The 23,835-nt window shown below is 37.6% G+C and overlaps 1 protein-coding gene across 1 annotated transcript in view; it reads left to right on the forward strand.

Annotated features, from left to right (window-relative positions):
- Positions 1-23,835, forward strand: part of ITGA1 (integrin, alpha 1) — a 43,683-nt gene that overhangs the window by 15,011 nt on the left and 4,837 nt on the right. The window contains exons 9-26 of the mRNA XM_009894188.1: positions 4,257-4,330; positions 5,258-5,402; positions 6,587-6,729; positions 8,012-8,155; positions 9,530-9,784; positions 10,218-10,348; positions 11,718-11,881; positions 12,073-12,209; positions 13,204-13,314; positions 13,876-13,961; positions 14,165-14,300; positions 15,294-15,374; positions 17,241-17,317; positions 17,991-18,080; positions 19,102-19,204; positions 20,730-20,843; positions 22,265-22,369; positions 23,478-23,582. Of these exons, the coding sequence (XP_009892490.1) occupies positions 4,257-4,330; positions 5,258-5,402; positions 6,587-6,729; positions 8,012-8,155; positions 9,530-9,784; positions 10,218-10,348; positions 11,718-11,881; positions 12,073-12,209; positions 13,204-13,314; positions 13,876-13,961; positions 14,165-14,300; positions 15,294-15,374; positions 17,241-17,317; positions 17,991-18,080; positions 19,102-19,204; positions 20,730-20,843; positions 22,265-22,369; positions 23,478-23,582 (2,201 nt within the window). The remainder of the gene's footprint in view (positions 1-4,256; positions 4,331-5,257; positions 5,403-6,586; positions 6,730-8,011; positions 8,156-9,529; positions 9,785-10,217; positions 10,349-11,717; positions 11,882-12,072; positions 12,210-13,203; positions 13,315-13,875; positions 13,962-14,164; positions 14,301-15,293; positions 15,375-17,240; positions 17,318-17,990; positions 18,081-19,101; positions 19,205-20,729; positions 20,844-22,264; positions 22,370-23,477; positions 23,583-23,835) is intronic.

A 23,835-nucleotide genomic window follows, 5' to 3' on the forward strand; every position in this document is an offset into this window, starting at 1 on the left:
TTATTTAAAATTTTACTTTATGACTGCATTACAACTGAAGTAAATAGAAGACCACCTGGTTTTATATTCTTTTGCAATGTATTGTGCTGCATAAAATGTATTATGCAGGTATTTTTTTCATGCTGTTCATAAAATATTTTACAATAGACACCAAAAAACAGAGATAATGATGTGAAATATATTCAGACGTGTTGGAGACAATAGGTGAAAAGGGCAAGTAACCATTACTGTTTTAGCTGGAGTAACTGTTAAATTGCCTTCCCTTAGGTAAAAAAGCATTTCCGTACCGTACCCTGATTACCCCATGATTATGGGTCCGTCTGCCTGTGCCTTTAGTTTCTCTTTTTTGGTTAGTTATTAATTACAGTGTATTACTTTGCTATACAACTTAAGATGGACTTATTGAATGGAGTGGACAAGATATACTTTTCGTTTGGAAATGTTCACGATGCTCAGATTTTAACACAGAAAAGTCATTCTCTCTGCTTACATTCTCCATCCAAATTAGGCAATGCTGTCCAAATCTCTGTTTGTTTCAAGCAAACTACTGGTAACAGAAGACTTGAGTTTATTAGATATAAATTATACTGGATGACTCTGAAGGGATTCGTGTCATACAAAGAAAACATCCGTCTATTTGGACTTTTTTTTTTCAACATCTCAACTTTCCAAGTAGCTGGAAAAGTGTAGTTTACAGCTGGAGCAAAGATAATGTTGACTTGAATGTCAAGAAATAGTGCAAATATGAGACAGTATTTTACAGTTTTTTAAATTGGAGATATATTTCTCAGACATATTTAAGTACTTTTTTTTAGTGTATCATTTAGCTTGATCAAATATTACTTTTTTCAGCTAATTACTACTAAATATTTTTTCCAGTTTCCATTCTTATCTTTTTACATTGTGGAAGATTTTGTTTCTTCACTTTAAAAAAAAAAATAATAATTTGAGGAGAATTTAATCTCTCTAAACCCCAAAGTTTAGCCTATTTAAGCTCAGTGAGTAAGTAATTCAAAGTCCATTGAACAGAGGGATCTTTTGTTAAGTCCCTGTTTACTAGGAAGAATACTTTTCCAGTGGAAAAATAGTTGTTCAAACAGAAATTGAAAACTTAGTCTTCAATTTGTGCTTTTTACTTCTAGAAAAGTGAGAAAAATCATTGTCTTTCATTAGTAGAACAAAATCTGTTAGTTAGACCTATTAAATATAATGTATATAGAAAAAAAGTTAATCAGCTGCTACTCATGACAACAGACAAAGGATATAAGACCTAACGTGACTGAGTTTTGGAACATCTATGTGCTGAAATTCAAGGTTTCATGCCATAGCTCAAGCCTTTGAACAACCAGATGCCACTCGAAGAGCTGGTCTTGCTTTGTCACACTCCACCTTGTCCCTTTTAGCAATCAGTAGCCATTAGATAGTGCTTGGCTGTCACATGAAACCCCAGCCTCCAAATAGCAGAGTAAATTGTGCTGGCCTGAATTCCCTCCTGGTGGAGCTCTAACCCTTCCATTGGCTAGTAATTCATTCCTCTAATCATAAGAAAAAATTATAAAATATTTGGGAAGAAAAAAAGAGTTCTGTAGCTTAATAAAATACCCCAAAATAATGTAGTTATGTTGGTAGTGCTGAAACTAACTGTTTGATTAAATTGTATAATGTTATCTGTTTATATGATAGTCAACTAGCTCTTGAGATGTTTAATCCTCATCAGTGTGTCCTTCAGTATTTTGGTACTTTAAGCATATTGTACCTCTTTAAGTATCAACAAGTTCTGCTGATACTTGAATTCGGCTTTAATTTTCTCAAAAGATGCAGTAACAAATACGTACTTCTTGGATATTATTACTTTTATTTATATAAACCTATTATAAACTATCAGGATATTTGTGCTTTGATATATTTGTCTTATGTTTAATTTTTATTTTATACAAACTTGGCTCTATTACAAAATATATATATCTGAAACCAAAAAAAAAGTGGGAAATTATTTTCATCCACACTGTAAGAGATGAGCTAGGTAATTTCAGCTCTCCCACAAGGTGTCTTGATTTCCAGATTTTCAGTAGGAATTCAGAGATGCACTAAGATTCCTATAGAAGACACCTGTGATATGAGACAAGAAACATTTCCTTGTCCACCTGTGAAAGTCCCAGAAATCACATAATCTGGCTGCAAGGAAGTCAGAATAGAAACTGAAAACGGGATCTTAACTTTTCTCAAAACATAGCAAGGCTGAGTTGCTCCAATGGGTTGGTAAGGCTGGAGCTGAAAGATGATGACTAAATCAGTTTCTGTCGATTCTTCAGGTTTCCTGTCCCCTCCCAAAGCATTTCAGGAGCTATTGCAGCTTTGCAACCCTGTCCATGGATGCATTATTGTGGCGGGGGAGAAAAGCATATTAATACTGCCCCACCCAGATTTCTGGTGACAGTCCAGCTTATTGGATGTGTGCAATGTGGAAAAGATTAATTAACCCCATACACTGCAGATGAATTAACATTTATGCATAACATGGAGGTCACAGGAACCTTTATTCTTAAAATTCTATACCTGAATCTGTTTAAATTCTCAATCTAAATAGTCCCTTGCTAGTGTAGTAGTACACTTGATTTCTTTTTCCTTGGCTTTCTTGCTTTCTTTTTGGTTTTGGCCTTTAGAAAATACAAAGGAAAATTGAGAGAGAGTTGAAAAATCAAATCCAACAAAAACCCATACTTGACAGCCAGTGGATTTTTACACATAATCTTTTTCATATGCCTCTGTGTCTCATGGCATGGACTTCTGGTTTTAACAGCAATTTCATGTTTTATCCAACCCGTAGGCAGGCACAAATGTTTTTTCACAAATTACCCTTTGTAGGATGCTTGGCAGTTTGAAACTCAATGGAAAGTTAGATTGGGGGCCATTATCTAAGCAGCATTCAGGGCTGCACACACCAACAGTACCGGCATTGTCCTCTGCCTCAGACTATGAGAGTCCTGTCTTTCTCAGCTCATTAAGGAGCATCCTTTACTGCATGAAAATATTGTTTATCAGCAAATGTGCAACTTAAGAGTTTTATGCTTAAAAAGGACTTTTTCAGACTGAGCAAAGCAGCTACATCTTGTGAAACACGGTGGCCTATGTTTGTGTCAAACATTTTGCGATCATATCTCCTTCCTATGACTGGCTATAAATCCCAACAATTAGCAAAGACATCATGTCCCAGGGACCAACTTCTGTGGTCAAAAGTTCAGTATTACTTAATAGTCCAGATGCCTCTAATTCATGCAGCCATGGCTTGCTATGCCTCAGTTTCGTTCACACAGTTGGAGATTCGCCTCAGCACTCAGCTGGTAGCAAAGTATGAACTCTTCCTGGACACACATCAGAGCAGATTTCATAGTTCCCCTTTACTGCCCATTACTGTATCTTGCTCTCAAGGAGGAATCAGTACGCAGAATATAGTTACCTTACTTGTGGTGCCTCAGGTAGCAAAATATTGATGGTCCTTGAGTATTGCTTACTTTAAAAGTATTGCCTACTCAAAAGTAGGCATACCTTTCTCTTTCCTGAGGGTATTTCAAGTGTACTTGGTTGCTAAGCAGCCCTTCAGAGTTTAGTAACTAGCATATGACAGCCTGACAAGATACTGAAACTAGTACCAAATCACCTGATACTTTTTTTATTCAAAGTCACTTAAGAGAAACAGGAAGATTTTCGTACAGCTTTCTGGGCAGGATTATAGTTCCCAAGCCTTTCCCTGAGGCTTTTGAATCTTGGACAGCTGAGACTTTCCTATGTTGTTTTTTACAAAGGTTCATACAAACATCAAATGTTTTTCATTTAAAGTTCTACCAGCTGCCTACGAATTTTTGGTTGCTTGAATACAAGGCAAGGGTTATATGGCTGGTGTTTTATTGTTCGTTTAGTTCAAGTGGAAAATGGCTTAACCACATTAATCAAACATTCCAAACATATTTACCATCAGCCTGAGGTCAAATCTGGTCAGTTTTAGCCCAGAAATATTTCTTGGACAAGTTCTGAGACATCATCATAAAATGGAAACTCTCATACTTAATGGTAGCATTTGTAACAGATCTTAATTTCTGTATTTATTATAAAAACCTATGGCAAGATATATTCATTGAATATTCTAGCTAATTATGCTATCCTTTACTATCATAGGAGCATTTTCATTACACTATTCAGATACTTTTTTTCAGGTTGAAAGTAATTTATTTTGAAACTTATTTTTTTCCGTTTAATAGCAACAACAGACCAGCAGGCAGCCTCATTTGAAATGGAAATGTCTCAAGCTGGTTTCAGTGCTCACTATTCACAGGTAAACAAAGTGTTTGAAAATAGAAGTTCTTTTACAAAGTAGATTTTTGTTCGTGATGGCATGAATTTGGAATGAATATTTCAGAATTCTTTGTACAGTCCTGTTTGCTGTTGGAAGTTTTGGAGTTTCCCGTAATCCAGTTGTTGGGGTTTTTTTGTAAAGTGTAGAATCAAAGAATTGTAGAATGGTTAGAGTAGGAAGGGACCTTAAAGATCATCTAGTTCCAACCCCACTGCCATGGGCAGGGACACCTTCCACTAGACCAGGGTGCTCAAAGCCCATCTAACTGGGCCTTGAACACTTCCAGTGATAGGGCCTCCACAACTTCTCTGGGCAACCTGTTCCAGTGCCTCACCACACTCAGTGCAAAAGTCTTCCTTATATTCAATCTAAATTTACCTTTTTTCAGTTTAAAACAGTTGTCCCTTGTCTTCTCACTGTGTGTTGACAGACTCAGAGTCTCCGGTGGCTGTCTTATCTAGAACGCTACAGTCATGCCTTTTGGGCAAGAAAGGTCAGCAAACCATTTCTCATTGACCAAAGGCTCTTGCACAATATGCAAGACCCAAAGATTCAACAGAGAAAGGTTCAAGCTTCTGAAAGTTTGTCTGGGAAATGCACTTAAGTGTTGTATTCTCTGATTAGCTTTGCTAAGTCCCTTTTGTCTTTTTGTTTGGCCTGGAATGGTGGGCTGAAGCTGTAGGAGCTGTGTTCCTGCATGCCCCCTTTTTTTGTTTGTTTTAAGTTGGGTGCATTTTTAACGAAAAGGGGAGACATACTATGATTGTAGGGGTCGTACTATAATAGGAAAAGCAGGTTAAATAAGTAAGTGTACAGGAAGCGTTACCCAAATGTGAGCATCACGATCAATGAACGTCTAAAGGTGGTTCACGTAGAGAACAGGCTTTCTGTTTTTCTCTGTGTAAGGATTGGATCATGCTTGGAGCAGTTGGAGCATATGACTGGAATGGCACAGTGCTCATGGTGAAGGACAGTGGTATTTCAATGCCAACTAATGACACTTTTCGTGACAGACTTTCAGAAAAAAATGAGCCCCTTGCAGCTTATCTAGGTAAGAGAAATAGCGCACCTTATAACACTTTCCGACAAATGCTACAAGATCTCGGTCAAATGTCATTCACAAGGAGTGTCTTACAGAATATTATCTTACATTGTAGGAGCCTGGGAAAATTTATAATGTATGGACATGTCCACTGTATGATTTTCCTGTTCTTTTTTTAAAAAAATACTACTTCCACAATCAAAAAACTAGTCCAAACACTTACAGACCTAAGTACATCTAGACTTTCCCCAGTAGAGATGTCTAATTTCTTTAGAGATTTTCACAGATTCCTCTAGTATTCTTGTCAAGTTTTTCTATGCCTTGGTAGTTATTCAGTCTAAATCTTTGTTTAGAATTTCTCTCACTTAATGGACAAGAACAACAGTTTATCACTAGCTTTTTTATAATAATGTTTTGTATATTGGCAGGCTATCGTTTTCCTCTCAGTCTTTTCTACCAAAAATCATCAGTGGCCATCTGTCCCCTCTAGGTCTTGCTTTCTGCACCTTGTGGTTATGTTTGCTCTGATATCTCATTTAAGCCATATTTTCACTGATGAAGAGTCAACGCTAGAATAATTTCTTTTTTTTTTTTCCCTGAGTAAACAGTTTGTCTTTTTTTGTAAAATGCCATTAGCTATTTTTTAATCTCAAATTTGGTAAAGTCATTTTAAATTTAGGTCCCATCCTCCGTAATTCTTGCAACCCTGCTACAGTTTTGATCCATATGCAATTTTTTTAAGTCTTCCTTCACACAAATTGTTAAATTGTTGTTAATATTGTTGTTAATATTAAGCAGAGCTAAGCTCAAAATGCCCCCAGAATCGCATTTGGAAGACTCTATCAGTTTGACAGTAAGCTGGTGACAACTGTTCTTTGAAAGTAGCTTTTCAAGCAGCTATTCATGAGCTATTTCATCAGTGCCATCACATTCTTACAGTGTGTAAGAATGGCAAAGTGAACATGACTCTCCAGCCTGTGAACAGGTTTAATAACACATTGGTGCTCATGACTACAAGACTACAGGCAAACACACACACAGCCCTCTTAATTAACTCTGATATTATTCTCTAGCATAAGCAGGGCTAAACATCTAGTTGTAGAATAAGCCTTAAAAAGGCTCTGAATCACAGCAAGGATTTCTGATGCTTTCCGAGTGTACTGCATCTTCTTGACTTCTTTTCTGCTTCCTAGGATACACTGTGAACTCAGCATTGACACCTGGAGGCGTACTGTACATAGCAGGACAGCCACGATACAATCACACTGGCCAAGTTATCATTTATAAAATGGAAGGAAGAGAGGTACGAGTACTTCAGAGGTTAAATGGAGAACAAGTAAGTATGCATTCATGATTAACATACAAGAGGAATATGGCATGCAAAATAGAAATAATGATTTCAAATGAAACTGGGAGTTGTAAGCAAGATCAGAAGAAAGGTTAGGTAGATGCTCTGGTATAGTAAGTAATGGAAAGCAGAGTCTACAGTAGTCAGAGACCCTTGGAAATTTTCTCTTTGAGGGTTAAACCTTCACCAGTGTCAAAGTGCTTGTAGCCATCTCCGTACTTGCAATTTTCTCTGCTGAGTGGAAGTGGTATGTTACTGGCAGGAAACTGGTGTGACAAGCAGGGTTCTGTGCAAGAGCGTCAGCTGGGATAGCATGAAATATTGAATAGCTGCATGTTATCTTGCGTAGAGCTCAATGAGAGCTGTTCCTGCGGGAAAAAAAACCCAATATTTAATCACATAATTAAAGATGGTACTATAATATTATGCACATGAGCGTTGAAAGTCCTGCCTACCTGGGTCTCCCCGGACTGCAGTACCAGCTTCTCAGGAGCATTCAGGTTACCTGATTTTCACCTATAGTTGATATCTGCAACTCAGCTGATCAATCAGTCCTTTTAGGGTCAATGAAGGAAAGTAGGCATTTTTAAGGTTTGAGGGATCTAGCCTACTTGAAGCATCTTCTGTAAGATGAGATGCATCTTGCAGTAGAAGCAACTGCTTTTCATGTTGAGTGTGAAGGAACCGCAGGGTGTCTAGTGTAGCTGTGAAGTGAATGTAATCAGATAAATCCCACACCTTGTACCGAGTCTATGAATGTATCTAGCTCTTTGTGTAGATCTTGTTCCTCTGCATTTAGTGGCAACTTGGGAATATTGGAGACTGTCTGCACTGTGTTGTCTTGGTGCTTTTGTCCACCATCCTACCTTTTTCCCCTGGCAAGCCTAAGACCATTGATTTTGCTCCTTCTATGTATTGTTGTTGGGATGGAAGAGAAAACTAGTTTCCCCAAGACGCTTCTATTCAAATGCTGTCTTAAGAGGTCCTATTCCCCTTAGCAGGTGGAAGGCACCATTTGTACCTTTCAAACTCAGGAGAGTTGAAAGTTGAATGGACCATTCTTAAATAAAAAAATCTGACAACAAACCCTAACACAGAAAACAAGCTTCAAAGGCAAACAGACCAAAAAGATCTAGGTAGCCAAGAAAATTTCTACCTGATGGTTAACATTCAACATTGTTGTAAGCAACTGTAAAACAGGTCTATGAATAGGAACATTTCATGATGTTGCTGACTCTGTCTCTGATTTCTACCTTATATTTTCATGCAGATTGGGTCATACTTTGGGGGTGTTATTACCACAATCGACATCGACAGGGACTCATTTACAGACCTTCTTCTTGTTGGAGCTCCTACATATATGGGAACTGAAAAAGAGGAGCAAGGGAAAGTATATGTTTATGGTCTGAACAAGGTAAGGATGGCATTTATTGACCAGGAACAGAACATGCTCCTTACTGTCTTCATATCGTTATTTCAGAGAAATATGATAAGTTGAGCTGGGGAAGATGACCTGCTGAAAACTGAGAAACCTGGTTTTGACAATTGAGAGTAAAATGCAGATTGTTTTTGAAAACCTTCTTCTCAAACTCTTGTTTTCTCACCTTTTTTTCTAATCAAGTGTATTAGTTAGATAAGCACTATATCCTGTAAGCTGCAATATGGCAAAGATGCAAATTTATAGGATTAATTTTCTATCACATTTTCCTTTTGCTTTCACGGCTCACCCATCGTAGCAGTGTCTGCTCCATTATCTTTGTGACTTGCTTACCAACCTAGAGATAAACCCCATACATCTAACAGCTTTTAAACACGTCATGACTAGATTGAGGAATATACCAGCTACACCTCAGCTTCTTAATTTGATAAATCTCTACTTCATACGTTTTCTTCTTTTAATCCAGTACCTTACTGTATCATTATAACAGTTACCAAAGTATGTCCTAGCAATGATGGTCTCCTAAAATACTGTTGCAAGAAAATGACCTGAAGAGACTGGATCTATTTGACAAGGAACTCTTCCAGTTTCTACATGCATGTTGCTAACAACAAATTGCTGGTGAACAGGGTTGGAGAGAAAACAAGAATTCCATGTCTTCCAGTAATGTGAAGGTTTTAAATTTGTTTTTCCTGTGCTTCGTTTTATCCACCTCCAAATAAAGGACATGCAGCAACTGCTTACTGCTGCTAATCTCTAACATGGAATTCATGGGACCAATCTCTTGGACAGATTGGTTACGTACCATACTCTGTGTGTGTGTTTGGTCTAGGATGCACACTGAACCAGAAGAATATGTATGTTAGGCCATGGAGTATCTGTCTCTGAGGATAGAATTCAGTCTACGTAAGAGAAATGCTGTCTTTTGTTCTGGAATAACAGTATTGCCATCTGTGTTTCATCAGAAATTTGGCTTACTTATCAGATCAAGAGAATGCTTTTAGAAGAACCCTTTACACTATCTTAAGAATGAAGTGGTTTGCTTATAATAACATCCAGATATTGTTATGATACTATGCTTTCCTGTGAACCTCTAACTTCAAGAAATATGCAGAAGTATCTAGATGCAGAAAGAGAGGGAGCAAGAATATCTTTCCCACCCACTGCTCAGAAGGAACATCTGAATTGTAGTTACAGAATCACAGTTTCCACAGTGCAGTCTATCACTAGGAGTACTATGTAATTGTTTCATTTAGTTCATCAGTTTGTCTTCTGGACAGGAGGTCTTAAAAGCCTCCATTGCTAAAATGTTTATGGAAATCCACAAACTCTAAATCTGTTCTTTCACAGACAAAGTTTGAATATCAGATGAGCCTCGAACCTATAAAGCAAACATGCTGTTCACCGTTAAAACAGGACACCTGCAAAGTTCTTAAAAATGAGCCTTGCGGTGCTCGCTTCGGGACTGCGATTGCTGCAGTGAAGGATCTCAACCTTGATGGATATAATGACATTGTAATAGGTTCTCCCTTAGAGGATGATCATCGGGGAGCTGTTTATATTTATCATGGCCGTGGTAACACAATCAGTAAAAAATATTCACAGGTATGAAGTATAACTTTACAGATTGGCAGCTGCTGTAAGTCTATGGAGCTTAAATCCTGTTTTCCCATGTCCTCCCAACATGGAATCAAGCTATGACTTGACCTGTCATGACACATTCTTTTTAAAAATGCTCTGTACTTTTCAACTCATAATGATTTAAACAAATTTGACTCTAATATTGTTAGAAAATATATTTGCATGTTTTTATTAGAAACCTTCTGAAATGTTCTGTACAACCAGAAAAGTAGAAATTTTTCAATTCTGAAACTTTATAGTGTGTTCATCACCATGGTAACTGGTCTAGGAGTATCGTACTGAAAATTTAATGTATTTAAAGAGTCTAAGTGCCATCTAACTGCCAACAAATGGGTCTTGAATATTCTTACAAAATCCTTAAATATGCACGGCATAAACTTCTTCATGCTTTTCACAGCGTATTGCATCAGGTGGAGATGGGGAAAAAGTGAAATTTTTTGGCCAGTCTGTGCATGGAGAAATGGATTTAAACGATGACGGGCTGATTGATGTCACCATTGGAGGCCTTGGTGGGGCTGCCCTCTTCTGGTAAGGACACTCACAGCAGCTGTCAGGCCAGAAAATAACCATTTGTCTTGGGATGCTGATGTAACTTGCATGCACTACTGTTTGGACTGTTGTGAGGATACTGGTTTCTTCTCATGCTTTGGCGCTGGTTGTGAAACTTCATCTTTTCATGTCTCTCTAGAGGCACGAATATAAAATTTAGTGGATAACAGTAATAAATACAGGAATATTTTAGAAACCTTGTTAGCCTAGTATGGAGGCCTTGTCCTCCTAGTCCATATTCAAAATAGAAACTGATTCCACTTGTGGCAGTAAGGAAAATAGGAAAAAACCCCGAGTGTTCTCTTTTTCACAGTAGATTGCATATTATCTTACTAGCAATATCAAGGACAGGTTCAAATGTAAAGGGGTGACTAAGAAAACTCATTTGACTTCCTAACAAGAAAACTCTAGTTTGACTCCTTCCAGAAAATCTTCCAAAAATTTAACTAAACTTTCTGGATAACAATGAATTCATTTTCTTTACGGAAGAGCATGATTCAGATGGCATAAGGAACAGTATATTTCTTTAAGGGAGAAGAGAAAAATGCCAGTAAGAGAAATAAGCTAGGTAATATGTAATCCCTCATTTCTAAAGCACAGCTAAAACTATTTCTCTCTCTAGTAAGGCAATTGCTAAGCCAAGTCCTTGCTCTCCCTGTCTTGCTGTTCCACCTAACTCACCTGCTAGGTGAGTGATTAAGTTTGTTAGGTCCTGCTACCATCATCAAGCTGCCACCTTCTCCTCACCTTCATCTGGTAGTTTGTCTTTCTAAAAGCCCCGCGTGTGAACACAATGACATGCTCCTTCACTGCATTCTTTAGGTCACAAATCTGAAGAAAGCTATTTTGCCAGCTAAATTTTTCTGCAGGTTTAGTACACTGGCAGTACTGTCTCGAGGCCAACAGGGAAATGAGCCAGAGCAAAGGGGGAGGCAGGAGGTAGTGAATCTCAGCGTGTTTATGTACCCACAGCCTAAAAGATGGCACATTACCCTCCAGCTTGTGTATAATAGTATGTTCATCTGTGGATATCCTCAAAGATGGGTCTGGGCCCTCAGTCTCTTTTAAAATGGGACTGGCTCTATGGAGTTGCTTAAATGCTTTCCAGAATGTTTCCTCTGGTATCTGTTCTGAAACAAGTACAGCACTGTGGAGAAACCCTGTGACTCTTTTCTCTGTAATTTGTTGTTTATTGGTACTATGTATAGAGTGTATAGTTAATTACTTGTCTAGACCATCACATATTTGTATTTTAATGTTGAGTGTTGCAGATTTTGTAAGTTCATTCTTAAGTTAAAAAGTTGCTGCTATTATTTTCAAGGCATTTTCTCTCTGTGTTTTTGTTAAGGTCTCGTGATGTGGCTGAAGTAAATGTTTCCATGCAATTTACACCCAAAAGCATCAATATCCAACAACAAAATTGTCAAATAAATAAAAGAAAAACAATATGCATAAATGCCACTATTTGTTTTAAGACCAGGCTAAAGTCGAAGGAAGATACATTTGAATCCAGTAAGTAGATAAGCAATAACCTATGGAATCTTTATGCTATAAAACTGCTATGCTTGCATTTATTTATTTGTCCAAAAATGGAATGCAACTCTTCTAAATTCACTATTCAAAGTGTATTTAAGATACTTGGGGAAAAAAAGAGTGTGTAGAGGCAAATTGGTTCATAATATTGATCTCAACTTCTTTTGCAGGTCTGCAGTATTGGATTACTCTTGACTCACAAAGACAAATATCTCGAAGCATGTTTACAGAAAGCCATGAGAGGAAAATGCAAAAAAATATAACTATCAAAGGGTCAGAATGTATTAAACATAACTTCTACATGTTGGCAAGTAAATCATTTAAAGTGTTTTTCTCATGATGACATTATAATAACCCAAATGCATTCCATTTATTGTAAATTGGACATCATCATCTGCATCCAGAATTAATCTTAAGAAGTGCGCATAAAATTTGTTTTGTATTTAGGATTTATATATTTGTATATGTATATAGATAAAAACTATTTACTTGTATGTACAGTCTATTTACCTTTGTCTCTTTGTTTGTGTCTGTCTTAAGAAAGAGCATGAAACACTTAGAGGAACTAAGCAGTTATCATGCTTAGTAGTTTAGGTGCATTCAAAACTCACCAAAAGCATGTGAGCTGGAAGTCTAGTTTGCATATTGGTGCGATTCCTCGTACTATAACATAGTAAACCCCCTCACAAATTAGTTTTGGGATAGAGAATACTTATTCACTGCAAAACAGAAATGTAATTAGCAACTGTGAGTGTGAAATTGTCCAGATTGTAACTAATGAGCAGAGTGAACAGAGACGTGTATTATAAACTGCCCACATTTAATATATTTAGTGACTTCACAGTTGTATCATAATTCAAAACTAGTGATAAACGATGCTCAGAATTTGCTTGAATATTCAATACCTCTCCTAGCAGCAGGCCTCAGTTTGATGTCACATGAGGTGATACCACTGCTGTTCATCTTACTGGCCCTTTCTGCACAACTAAAAGAGGAAAGTCTATAAGCTGACTGTTCTGAGACATTCTTGAATGAAATTGTGTTGGATATGCTCAGACTATGTGAAATTTTTATGATGAGATGAGATGAGATACACAAAAAACATTAGTAGATATGTATAAGGATTGGTTTGCACATTAAATGCTTTATCATCAATTGCAAACGTTCAAATGCTTCTCTAGCAAGGATGGCGGCAGTGTGACTGAAAAATATTTTACCCCAGCGGTTTGGGGGTTTTTTTAGCCTCCTTAGACATTAAAGTGAATGTCCATAACAGCAATTTTGTTTTCTTTATATTCTAGGATAAACCTGACTTTCAGGACTCTGTAAAGGTTTTGCTGGAGTTCAATTTTTCTGATCCAGAAAGTGGACCTGTTCTTGATAGCAACCTGCCAAATTCAATATCTGAATATGTAAGTCAGCAAGATTTTGTATTAATAACCAAAGTATTTGAGGTAAAATTCATAGCCCACACAAGATCTGAAAGTGTTGTCCACAAATTAGCTAAAGAGGGAGGGTCATTGAGCCTGTCCAGGAGATGTTTCCTCTGAATAGATTTTTCAGGAGTGAAAAGCTTGATTCAATGTGCTTGGGAACCAGCCTGGGGTTTAAAAGCTGTCCGAGTTAACTGAAGATAGATGAGAGTACAAGCAATTTTATTGTCATTTTTTTAGGTAGATAGAACAGGGGAATGTTAGTCATTTACTTGGATGGTGCTTGGCATCATTCATACTTCTAGTATCGCCTCTTTTTCTGATCTAGATGAATCACTTAGAAGGGAATGAGTCGAAAGCTTGTGTTTCACCTGTGCATTTTACAGGATATTGGCATGTGTAGCTGATTAATATTAGGGAAGGCTTCTTTGATTGTCAAACAGAAGACCTTACATAAAATTAGATAATGAATTAAAATGCAAGTGTTTAATTTTAATAATAAATGTATTAAAATTGAGAATAAAAATACTATTGTTGCAGATTCCTTTCACAAAAGATTGTGGAGCCAAAAATAAATGCATTTCAGATCTTGTTCTGAATGTAAAAGCAAGCATAGCTGGAGACAGGTAACTACACTGGGTTTATTGTATCACTTGATATCTGTACTAAATTTCTATGTAAATTATAAATTCTGTAGTCTATTAATATAATACTGTGGCATAATTTCCAAATCAGAAACAATATAGTCTGGACACTGAAAGAAGTTCTTCTTTATGTTAAAAACAGGTTCAAAAGTTAAGGTGTCAAACATTCTTGATTTATTTTACAGCTCTTCTCCATTCATTGTAAAGTCACGCAATGATAAGTTCACCATCCAGCTCTCCGTGAAGAACAAAAAAGACAGTGCCTATAACACCAGAGTTTTGGTTCAGTATTCTCCAAATATTATTTTTGCTGGCATTGAGGTAGGAATTTTTCACATTATCACATTTATCATAACCTATGTTGTTAGGGAGATCTGAGGAAGCCTTTTTATTAAGCCTGAATTTCACTTATCTGGTATCATCTCAGTTAATTGGAAGAGATTGCCTGGGAGTGCTGTCCTCGCATATCCCTCTAAAAGAGTGTATTTATTTTGACCTGAGTGCCTTCTTGCCTCGCCTCTGTTAACAACAGACGCAAGTTTCACAATGACACTTAGACTGTCTAGTAAGTTCCCGCATCTTAGATGAACATCAGCACCATGAATCATCTGTATATCTGTAGAGCCAGAAATGCCTTATTATTCATCAGTACAGCTTCTGAGCCTCTAGAATTCTTTTTTTGCACATGTATAGAAAAAACACTGTCTTGGTAGAGCAGCACATATCAGTGCCTGCCTCATCCCGACCTCACACTGCATTTCCAAAGTAGCTGTTTTTTCTGCCTGCCTCAGGAGATATGCTATGAATTCACCTCAGTTCAGGTGGAAAACATTGGATGATGTTTGTCTTCTGTCAACAGTCCTGATGTTGAACATAGGAGAAGTCAGGGATCCATAGCACTGTCGCTGACCCTGTGTCAATAATTTATGGAGAATGAATGTCACTTTTATTGCCGAGTTAGGAACACATTCACAAAATTACATGTAAAAACTGTGTACTTATACATATGTTGGTCTGCTAGACCCCATGACTAATTTGCATGATATCCAGTTTGTATATAATTGCTAATGTTCCAAGCACTTTCATTGGAAGAGAATAACGGCTACTAATTGATGCAGACATCCATAGGTGGAAAATGTTTTGCAGAAGTTGTGGCTTCCTGTTTTTGTTCCAGTTCCACTAAAGCTTTGACTCTTACGATGTTTTGACAATGAAAAGCGGCAGTGCTATATATGTTCAACAGGCCCTTGATGCTTAGTCAAAATTTAAAAAGAGTTTGCACATGATCATGATTTCTCTTTCTTTTTCCTTTAGGACATACAGAAAGATAGCTGTGAGTCTAATCACAACATCACCTGCAAAGTGGGATATCCATTTCTAAAGCCTGCAGAAGAGGTAAAAAGTCCACCTGCACGCAAGTTCTCCTTGCTTCATGTTGTTCAAAGGCCAGGGCAGTCCATATCACCTCTGAATTTATTTTCTCTTGTGTTCACCCCAAAACCTGTCCGTTCATGTTTCCCAAGCTATCAATATGAACTGCACTGAGCCAGATAGGAAAACATCAGATCTTCAGTGCCTGGGCAGTCAGCTGTGGCATGTGAGGAGGTAATAGATGCGCATTGCCATCCTTGACGCTGTCCGAAGGCAAGTGGCACACCTGGTCAGAAGGGTCTGTCTCCAGGTCTAGAGACTGTCAGTTAGGGTATACTGATAAGACATCAGATACTGTGGCTTTCCACAGATTGGAGCCTACAACTTTAGTAATTTCCTATATAAAATTTAGTCAGTTGGCTGAAAATGGAATAAGCTGGTATGTAGAAATGCTAACGTGGATCTGCCAAGGCCAGGCATCAAGACTTCACCTCTGCACAGTGGCGAATGAGAGGCCTTTCCAGCAAGCAGTCCACTTAAAATCGAGCTCCAGCTTGAACAGTTCCAGTGATGTTTGTATCTCCTGCTGGAATAGAGAGGAAGCTTTAGCTAAACTAAGGCTTTGGAAATACACACCTAAGCCTCACTTAAATGGTTCTAATATTGAATTGGGAAATACCAAATCACATGCAAATAAGACCAACTGTCTTTCCTGGCAGCTTCTTGTCTGTTCCTCTGTCATATCAGGTCTGCGTTGCAGATGCATAACAGAGGGACAATCAGGAGATATGTCCTGATTGATATGTCCATTGCCTCCCACATACATGTTCCGACTTGTGCCTTGGACTTGTAGAAATTAAGTCAGCCATTGCTTTCTTGCAGCCAAATAAGCATACTGCCCAATGCCAGTGCCCACAGTCCTCCATTCCCAGCTTTACTGGGTTTTTTGCATTTTCCTTTCATGCTTCGATTGTGAGTTTGTCTGTAGCTATAGATCCCTAACATTAGAAATTTCATACTCTCCTTTGCATTCAGAAATCAATTGATCTCTGATTCACTGATAAGCATCCTTACATCCTTAAGCATACATTCCTTTTTAAAGCCTCTTCCTGGCTCGATTTTTTATTTTTAAATATGAAGAAATGTCTAAGACAACTTTCTCTAGGTCACTTTATAATAAAGATTTGTGAACGTTAAAGGAAAAATAAAAGGCTGAGCTGAAAAATCCTGTAGAGTAACAAATAGTAAGACTTGCTTTATATAAAATTACCCTTAAGTGTCAGGATATGAACAGGGACATGTTTGGGACAGTGTTTCCAAATTTTGTGTAGTGCCAAATTGTGATAGATTTGCCCTAGTTATAACAAGCAGGGAATTTTGTGAGACCTTGTAGTAATTTATTTACATTGCAAACATTTCTGTTCTGTATTCTAGGTGTTTTACCATATATTAAGTGAGATTCCAGCAGCCTTCTCTGAGAGTTCATCTCCACTGTAATTGCCAGGCTTTGTAGCTTTGTTTCTTCCTCATTAGAGAAAAAAAGAGATAGTTTTGAAAAAAATGCTTGCAAGATGAGTTGGTTTCATTAAGAACTATTTAGCTATGTATTTCTAATATGTGATATAGTAAGTTTTACTGAGGCTTCTCAGTTCTGAAAATTTGAGGCTTCTGTTTAATAAGTGATAACTATTACATTTCCTTGATTGGGACAGATTCAAAAAAATTGATTCATTCATAGAAAAGTGTTAAAATGGGAATAAGGACTCCATAGAGAAAAGCAGCAAAAATTTACTCATTTTTTCATAGATCAAACCTTATTAATGTGCTTTTCTTTCTTTCTTTTTTTTTTTTTTTTCACTTTTAAAATGCGTAATATATTTCTCTAAACAGATTTCCTTCAAAATATCATTCCAATTCAATGCATCGTATCTCCTGGAAAATGCTACTGTTCATGTATATGCAACAAGGTTAGTTGCAGTCATTACTTGTTTACCTTCTGATTATTTTTTTTTCTTAGAAAGCTCTGCAGATTTGTGTGATGGCTTTTCTGAACTCAGAAGTGGTTAAACAATCTGTAGACCTTTACAGATGTACTTGGGCCAGCAGCAAACTGAGTGGACTAAATAAATCGCTGTTTGTCTCTAGAACCTGAGACTCAAAAATGAGTCGTAATTTCTAGTTGGTTTACCTTCAGAAAAGGTTTATTCTCTTACAAAATTACTGCACGCTTTAGCATGAATCACGGTTTATGCTAAACAAAAAGGTCAGGCCTTGAAAGAGCTCAAGCATTGCAGATGTCAGTGATAAAGGAATGCACTTGCCCTCAGTGTTTCCATTCCCTGCAAAATCCAGGGATAGTGTGAGAGTAGTGGCCTTTACTTGGCCCATTTTCATTCAGTCAACTGTAATTTTAACAAAGATGTGTTTCTGCCCCAGCTGGAACTAGTGCAGAACTTAACATTTGTTACTGGAAATAGTCTTTTGAATTTATTTTTAGGAGATAGTAATTAACTGGAAATGAGTCGTGTGTTTTCATACCCAGGGCTGTAGGTATTTCAGTTTCTTAATATCCCTTCCCACTTAGTAGTCGTGTTGCTTCTGCACAGTCTGATCTGAGTGGCATCTGTTGTTTTGTTTTAGTGACAGCGAAGAACCACCTGAAACCTTGAGTGACAACCGAGGACGCGTTACAATTCCAGTAAAATATGAAGTAGGATTAATATTTGTAAGGTATTGATACTTCTCTGTACTTTTATTTGCCAGCAGAGTAAATAGGAGGTGTTCCAAGGGAATATAGTGTTGTTTTGTTGTTGAGCTGTGCTCAGTATCGACAGGTGACAGCTTCTAGGCTCATGAAGAGGAAGCACGGGCTTCATTGAAAAGAGCAGTTGCATGAAATAATGGAGCAGTTACTGTCCCTATCTTGCTGTATCTCCATTTTATCTATTTAAATTTGATCTGCAGTTTGCAAGTACAACAGCAGCTTTTGTTGATTCTTGTACTTTGCTCTATTCATTCAAAGGTGTTGCAGGTATATAAGAAAGCAAACACTTCCAGCTTCCTGATGGCCATAAGTTTGTATCACTGCAATATTGCATGGTGTGGTGTTTGATTTCCAGCTTCAAAAATTAGCCTTTATTTTAGATTCTCAGGGTGTGTTTTTATCAATTCAGACACAGACTTTGATGCAGGTTTTGTTGTACACTTTATTTCAGAAATAGCTAAAATTCAGTTAAATTCCATCCCTGAAAAACATAAATATTACCAGTAGGCTACATTGCATGGTGCACAGTTGTAAATAATTAATTTAGTTTTGGATGCATTTCATGGTTCAAGCCTTTGTTTGTCCCATAGGAAATAAGGTTGAATTTAGAATATGCTGGTTTCATTCTCTTTTTACTTGGTTCTGTCTTTTATAGGACTCTGCCTGTTTCACATGGCAATTATCAGGATAAGGGCCTGCACACCTAGAATAAGAACAGCAAAATCAGGCCCTTATGTATTATTTTTGGGAACAGTATTTGCTCATTTTGTAGTTTTATCTGAACAAATGTACATAATAAAAAGTGAGTACTGCTCAGAAAATGGGTGAGTTGAACTCCAGTGGCAGTAGCAGTGCACTCTTAATTGCAAGACTAGTGCTGGAGGATTCACAAAATAATGAAAAGACCTACATTATTAACTATTAAAGTTTTTGTGAAGTTTGTGTGCTTATTGGTGATTTTTTTGTGTGTGTTTTTTTAACCCACAGTGTTTTCAAAGAGCACCATGTTATAATTGCAGCAAACGATACTGTGCCTACTGCTATTAACACAACAGAACAGATCGGGGATGAAGTTACTCTACATTATAGGGTAAGAAACAATCAAAACTGTATGATATAGCTACTCGTTTCATCTTTTTCTTTCATTTGGTTTGAATCGCTTAATGCGATAGCCTATTACTCAAATAGAAGCTATGCAATATGTTAAACATTCTACATGGGTGTTTTACGTTTAACACCCTTTTTTTCATGCTTGCTGTGGAGTAAGGTCAGTCAGAGGTTCTCAGAGTGGTCTATCCCTGCTGAGCAGTTCTGGTGGGGTTTCCAGCTGCTGTCCTCTGCAGGGTAAAGAGAGAGTGCCACGGTAGATGAGAACTTACATTCTTTGCAGTTTAGAACAAAATTACTTCCAAAATCCAGTCAGCTTTGCAAAAATGAAATGCCATGCTACAAGAATGGTGTCTTCCTAATGGAAAGAATACTGCAAACTGAAGTCACTTAGAATAAGATATTGAATGGACTGGAAGCTCAGCCTCAAGTTGCAGTAGGACTGAATTTAGTTATCTTGAGAGCATCCTTCTTTCCCAGTGTCAAATCCAAAGCTTAACAAGGGTCCCATACAAAAAGGATTAAAGTCTCTGGATCAACTTCTATCTGTAAAAAATGGGCCATGGGAAAGTTTTTGCTCTCACCAAATAGCAATGACAAAGGGGTTTTTTCCTATTTTTTAGCCCACCTACAGTCTTCTGCTCAGCTATGGTTTTTTAGTCTAAAAGTTAAAATCCAGAGCCTTGAACCTTTTCTTGCTGTTTAAGACATGATTCATCTCATTTCAAAACCTTTGCTTTCTGACTGTAAAAGCTGGTGGATGGCAGAGCATACCATTTATGATCTTGTAAGCAAAACTCATCGCTGCAAGCAGCTTATCACAAACGACTAGTCAGAAGAAAAAAGTTTAACAGGTTCTTGAATATTTATTAAACTTGTCCACTTCAGAGAGAGGGTCACCAATTTCCCTGCCAGCAATTCCATCTATGTGTTTTCTCCATCCTCGGCCACAGCAGGCCTGATCAGAAGCCTGATCAGAAGGAGCAGCAGCTAACAGACATGTCCTGTGGTCTTCTCAGGGAAAACAGTGGAGAGGAGCAGGTGAGCAGGAGGGCTGTTGCCTAAGCACACCTGAGGAGGAAACAGCAGGAGCCACTGCTGGCAGAGTGGCTCTTCTCCCATGTTAAAGCATTTTGGGGGCTTTATTAAAAATTGAAATGAAATGACCTTAGATAGAAGTCCCAGATGATAAGAGGGTGCAGTAAACAAGATAACAAGAAGGAGTTCATGTCAAATGTCGCCTTTCATCCTGTTCATTTGATTTCCTTCAATAGAGCATTGTATTACCAAAGACCACAGAAGAATGTGTCTGCTAATTCTCAACAGGCTGTTCTTGGGGGAAATGTAGGAGTCGATTACACCATTTTTTGCATAACTGACTGTAGAAAAATAAAATAAAAAAAAAAAATCAAAGAATTAAAGAAAAGCACAGGAAAGGAAAAAACTCACAATCAAATACCAACAAAATAAGGAAAGTGCTAATCAAAATATTTTTCTTTTTTTTATAGATTGAAAAAGGTGAACACTTTCCAATGCCAAACCTCACACTGCAGATCTTATTTCCCAATATAACAGCAGCCAAGAACACTCTTCTCTACCTTACTGCATTGTCACATTCTCAAGTAAGCCAGGAATTTTTATTTTTATGATTAATTTAAATTTGAAAATATTTCTGTAAGGAACTGAAAAATTCAAATAGGAATTTCTTTCTTAGTTTTGCCTACTGAGCCTCCGATTATCTCTGTTGTCAGCAGTGCTTATTGCAAATGCTGTAGTCCTGCTGTGTATGTCTAGGGTTCAATCTCTTCTTTAGTCCTCTTCTTTCCTGCACCTCTTCTCCCCACCACTAGCAGTCCTCTGGCTTCTTCCTTCTCTGGGGACTGAGACAGCTTGAAGGGCATGGTAGGTCATGTCTTTCCAATGTTCTTCATCAGAGCCCTCATTTGAGTTTTTCCATTTCACTCCTCCAGAGCAGCTGGAGGAGATCACAATTCCAGCAAATCCTACAATTCCAGATCTGTAGATATTAAAACTAGAGCTATATCAATAACTGGATGGATGAAGGATGCTAATATCACTACGTGGTTATCTAAACCTCTTTTTTTTTTTTTTTCTTCTAATCTTTCCCTCAGAGACACACACGCATGTGCACCTCTCTCCAAATATTTCGCTTACTTTTGAGGTGTTGCACCACGGAAATATAAACCAAAAGGTCTAAATTAAAGTTCAAAGTTCACTTTAAAACAAAAAAATCCAAACGCCCCAAAGTATTTCATGTTTAGAACACAAAGATATTGTGTCTGTTCTCAGATTCCTTCCCCCATTATTTTCATTCCCAAGCAATCACCACATTTGACCCAAGTTTGCACATAAACTCAACAAATCTGTGCTTTTTCTGTGGGTACAATTCATCTGCTGCTAGCTAGACCCTAGTGACAGTAGTGTGCCAAAGTGCACTGCAGGGGATTTGCAATCCTCCTCATGCTGGCAATCTGAAAGTGACTGAAAAAACAAATTCCCTTGCACTGAAGACACCAAAGTATTCCCCAGCTGCCTTTGAAGGAGCTGTGGAGGTCTAGCAGTGCTCCAGCACCCACTCCCCCTTCCTGGGTGCTGCAACGGAGGCTCCTGAATCCTGCACTTAACTTGACTGTCTGCTTGCTAAGGCTGAACTTCTGTGGATTCCCATGCAAAAGCTATTTAGCTCTTTTAATACCCCATTCTTGCTGGTTCATGTAGTGGTCATCTTGCAGGAAGCTCTTGTTTGCTTCTACAGATGTTTAAGCAGCTCGGTAGAGTTTAGGTTAAATTGTCTCATAAAAAGCTCATTTGTGGTTTGAATAATGATACTTCAATACCTACACCATTTGAATTTCCTGTTCTGCACTCTTGCACTATGCAGTTTTATTGCATTTAGCGGTTAGTAAATATTATAGTTATTAAATATTAAATATTATTAATGTTGGCTTGTTTCCAGAGCTTTTTTTTTGTAATAGATTGCATATTAAGACTATAAAAATAATATTTGTATTTCTGCTAACAGAATGCCATCTGCCAAAGTAGTTACCCTGTAGATCCGCTAAAGATCAGCATGGGGAAACCATTTGTGTTGCCGAAAATAAAAGAACCTACAAAGGATACAATTATGGTAAGCCCAGATGTAGTGTATATATTCATCCCAGATATTAACCCAGATCTTTGAGCTGAGTACTTCTGCAACAAATATATGAAAGCTTCTCTGAAACTGTAAACTATGGAAACTCACTTTGTCTTAATTGCCTGAAAAGCCATCTTTATGTAGACTAGCTATAGTTTTTATTTGGCTACAAAACTGTATGTGGAACTGAATTTGGGGTGTGTTTTTTTTTAAATTTAGCAAATGTGCAAATGACAGTAGCACATTTGACAGCTGAGTATATCTTCACCTTCTATCTTCCCATTCCCGTCTCATCTCCCTTGCAACGTTTTTAGGCAACCAGTTGAAAATTTCAATTTCTAGCACTCTGATCTGACATATTTTCCATGCTGCTGGTAGAAATGTAATTGATGATCCCATTTGGAGAGGATTAGCCTCGCACTTTTGGATGGAAGAGTTGCAAAGTAGTTTTGCTGCCATAGTTTTGTTGGCATGTCAGGGGGAAACCCATCATACTACCTCCTTGGCACAGAGGCACAAGTTGAGTTTCTGGTGCAGATGAAACCATGCCACGAGAAGTGCATTTTGCCATTCTTATCATAGTCCTTCACAGAGGTGATTAAAGGTTGAGGCTAAGCAAATGTTTCGAAGTGTTGAAAATAATTCTGCTGCCTTCCCACCTAGCAAACAATACTGGGAAGTAAAGATACTTAAATTTGCACACAGACGTCCTGCCCTGCTTGAAAGACTCAGGTGTCCCACAGTTTGAAGGGATCAGATACGCTGCAGAGAAGCGTTGGGAGAAAAACACTTGGTGTTACAGGCTGTTTATCTTTTAGGAACTCTGCTGATACTTTTTGCTGCACCCCTACAGTAACAGAGCTTCTTCAAGGCTAAGCAAGCCTGCCATAAATGAGTCTATTCTACCACAGCATGAATATCTCAACTTCTTTTATATACTGCCGTGTCATTTTTGCCTAAAAAGCCCCAGTAATCACTATCAGTTCGGTACTGGTGTCATAGTAAGTCTATGATCTGTATATATAGTAGTTTACATGTTTTTATTTTATTAATGTGAAACGCCTCTTCCTATTAATTCATGCCGGTGCTTTCTAAACAGGACTGTGATACATACAGCTGTGCATCTATTAATTGTGCCCTGGTCCCATCTGACATATATCAAGTGAATGTTTCATTAAGAGTATGGAAACCTACCATCATAAAAGTAAGTAAATCCCATTTGTATTCAGAATACTCCTGGGTTTGAGAAACTTCAGCCAATGTTTCTAATGTCTATTAAAAGTATACCTTTCAGGTTTTTTTAAGTCTTCAGAGTCCCCTAGTATTTAATATCACTTCTTGTGCTATTTTAAAACTTCCTCGAAACTAATTTACATGCATTTTATTATCCTTAAAGTAAGTACTTAGCAGGGATTTCAAAACATGGTAAGAAGACACCCCTTACTTACTATGTATGG

Source organism: Charadrius vociferus, unplaced genomic scaffold (genome assembly GCF_000708025.1).
Source record: "Charadrius vociferus isolate BGI_N301 unplaced genomic scaffold, ASM70802v2 scaffold70, whole genome shotgun sequence".
NCBI lineage: Eukaryota > Metazoa > Chordata > Aves > Charadriiformes > Charadriidae > Charadrius > Charadrius vociferus.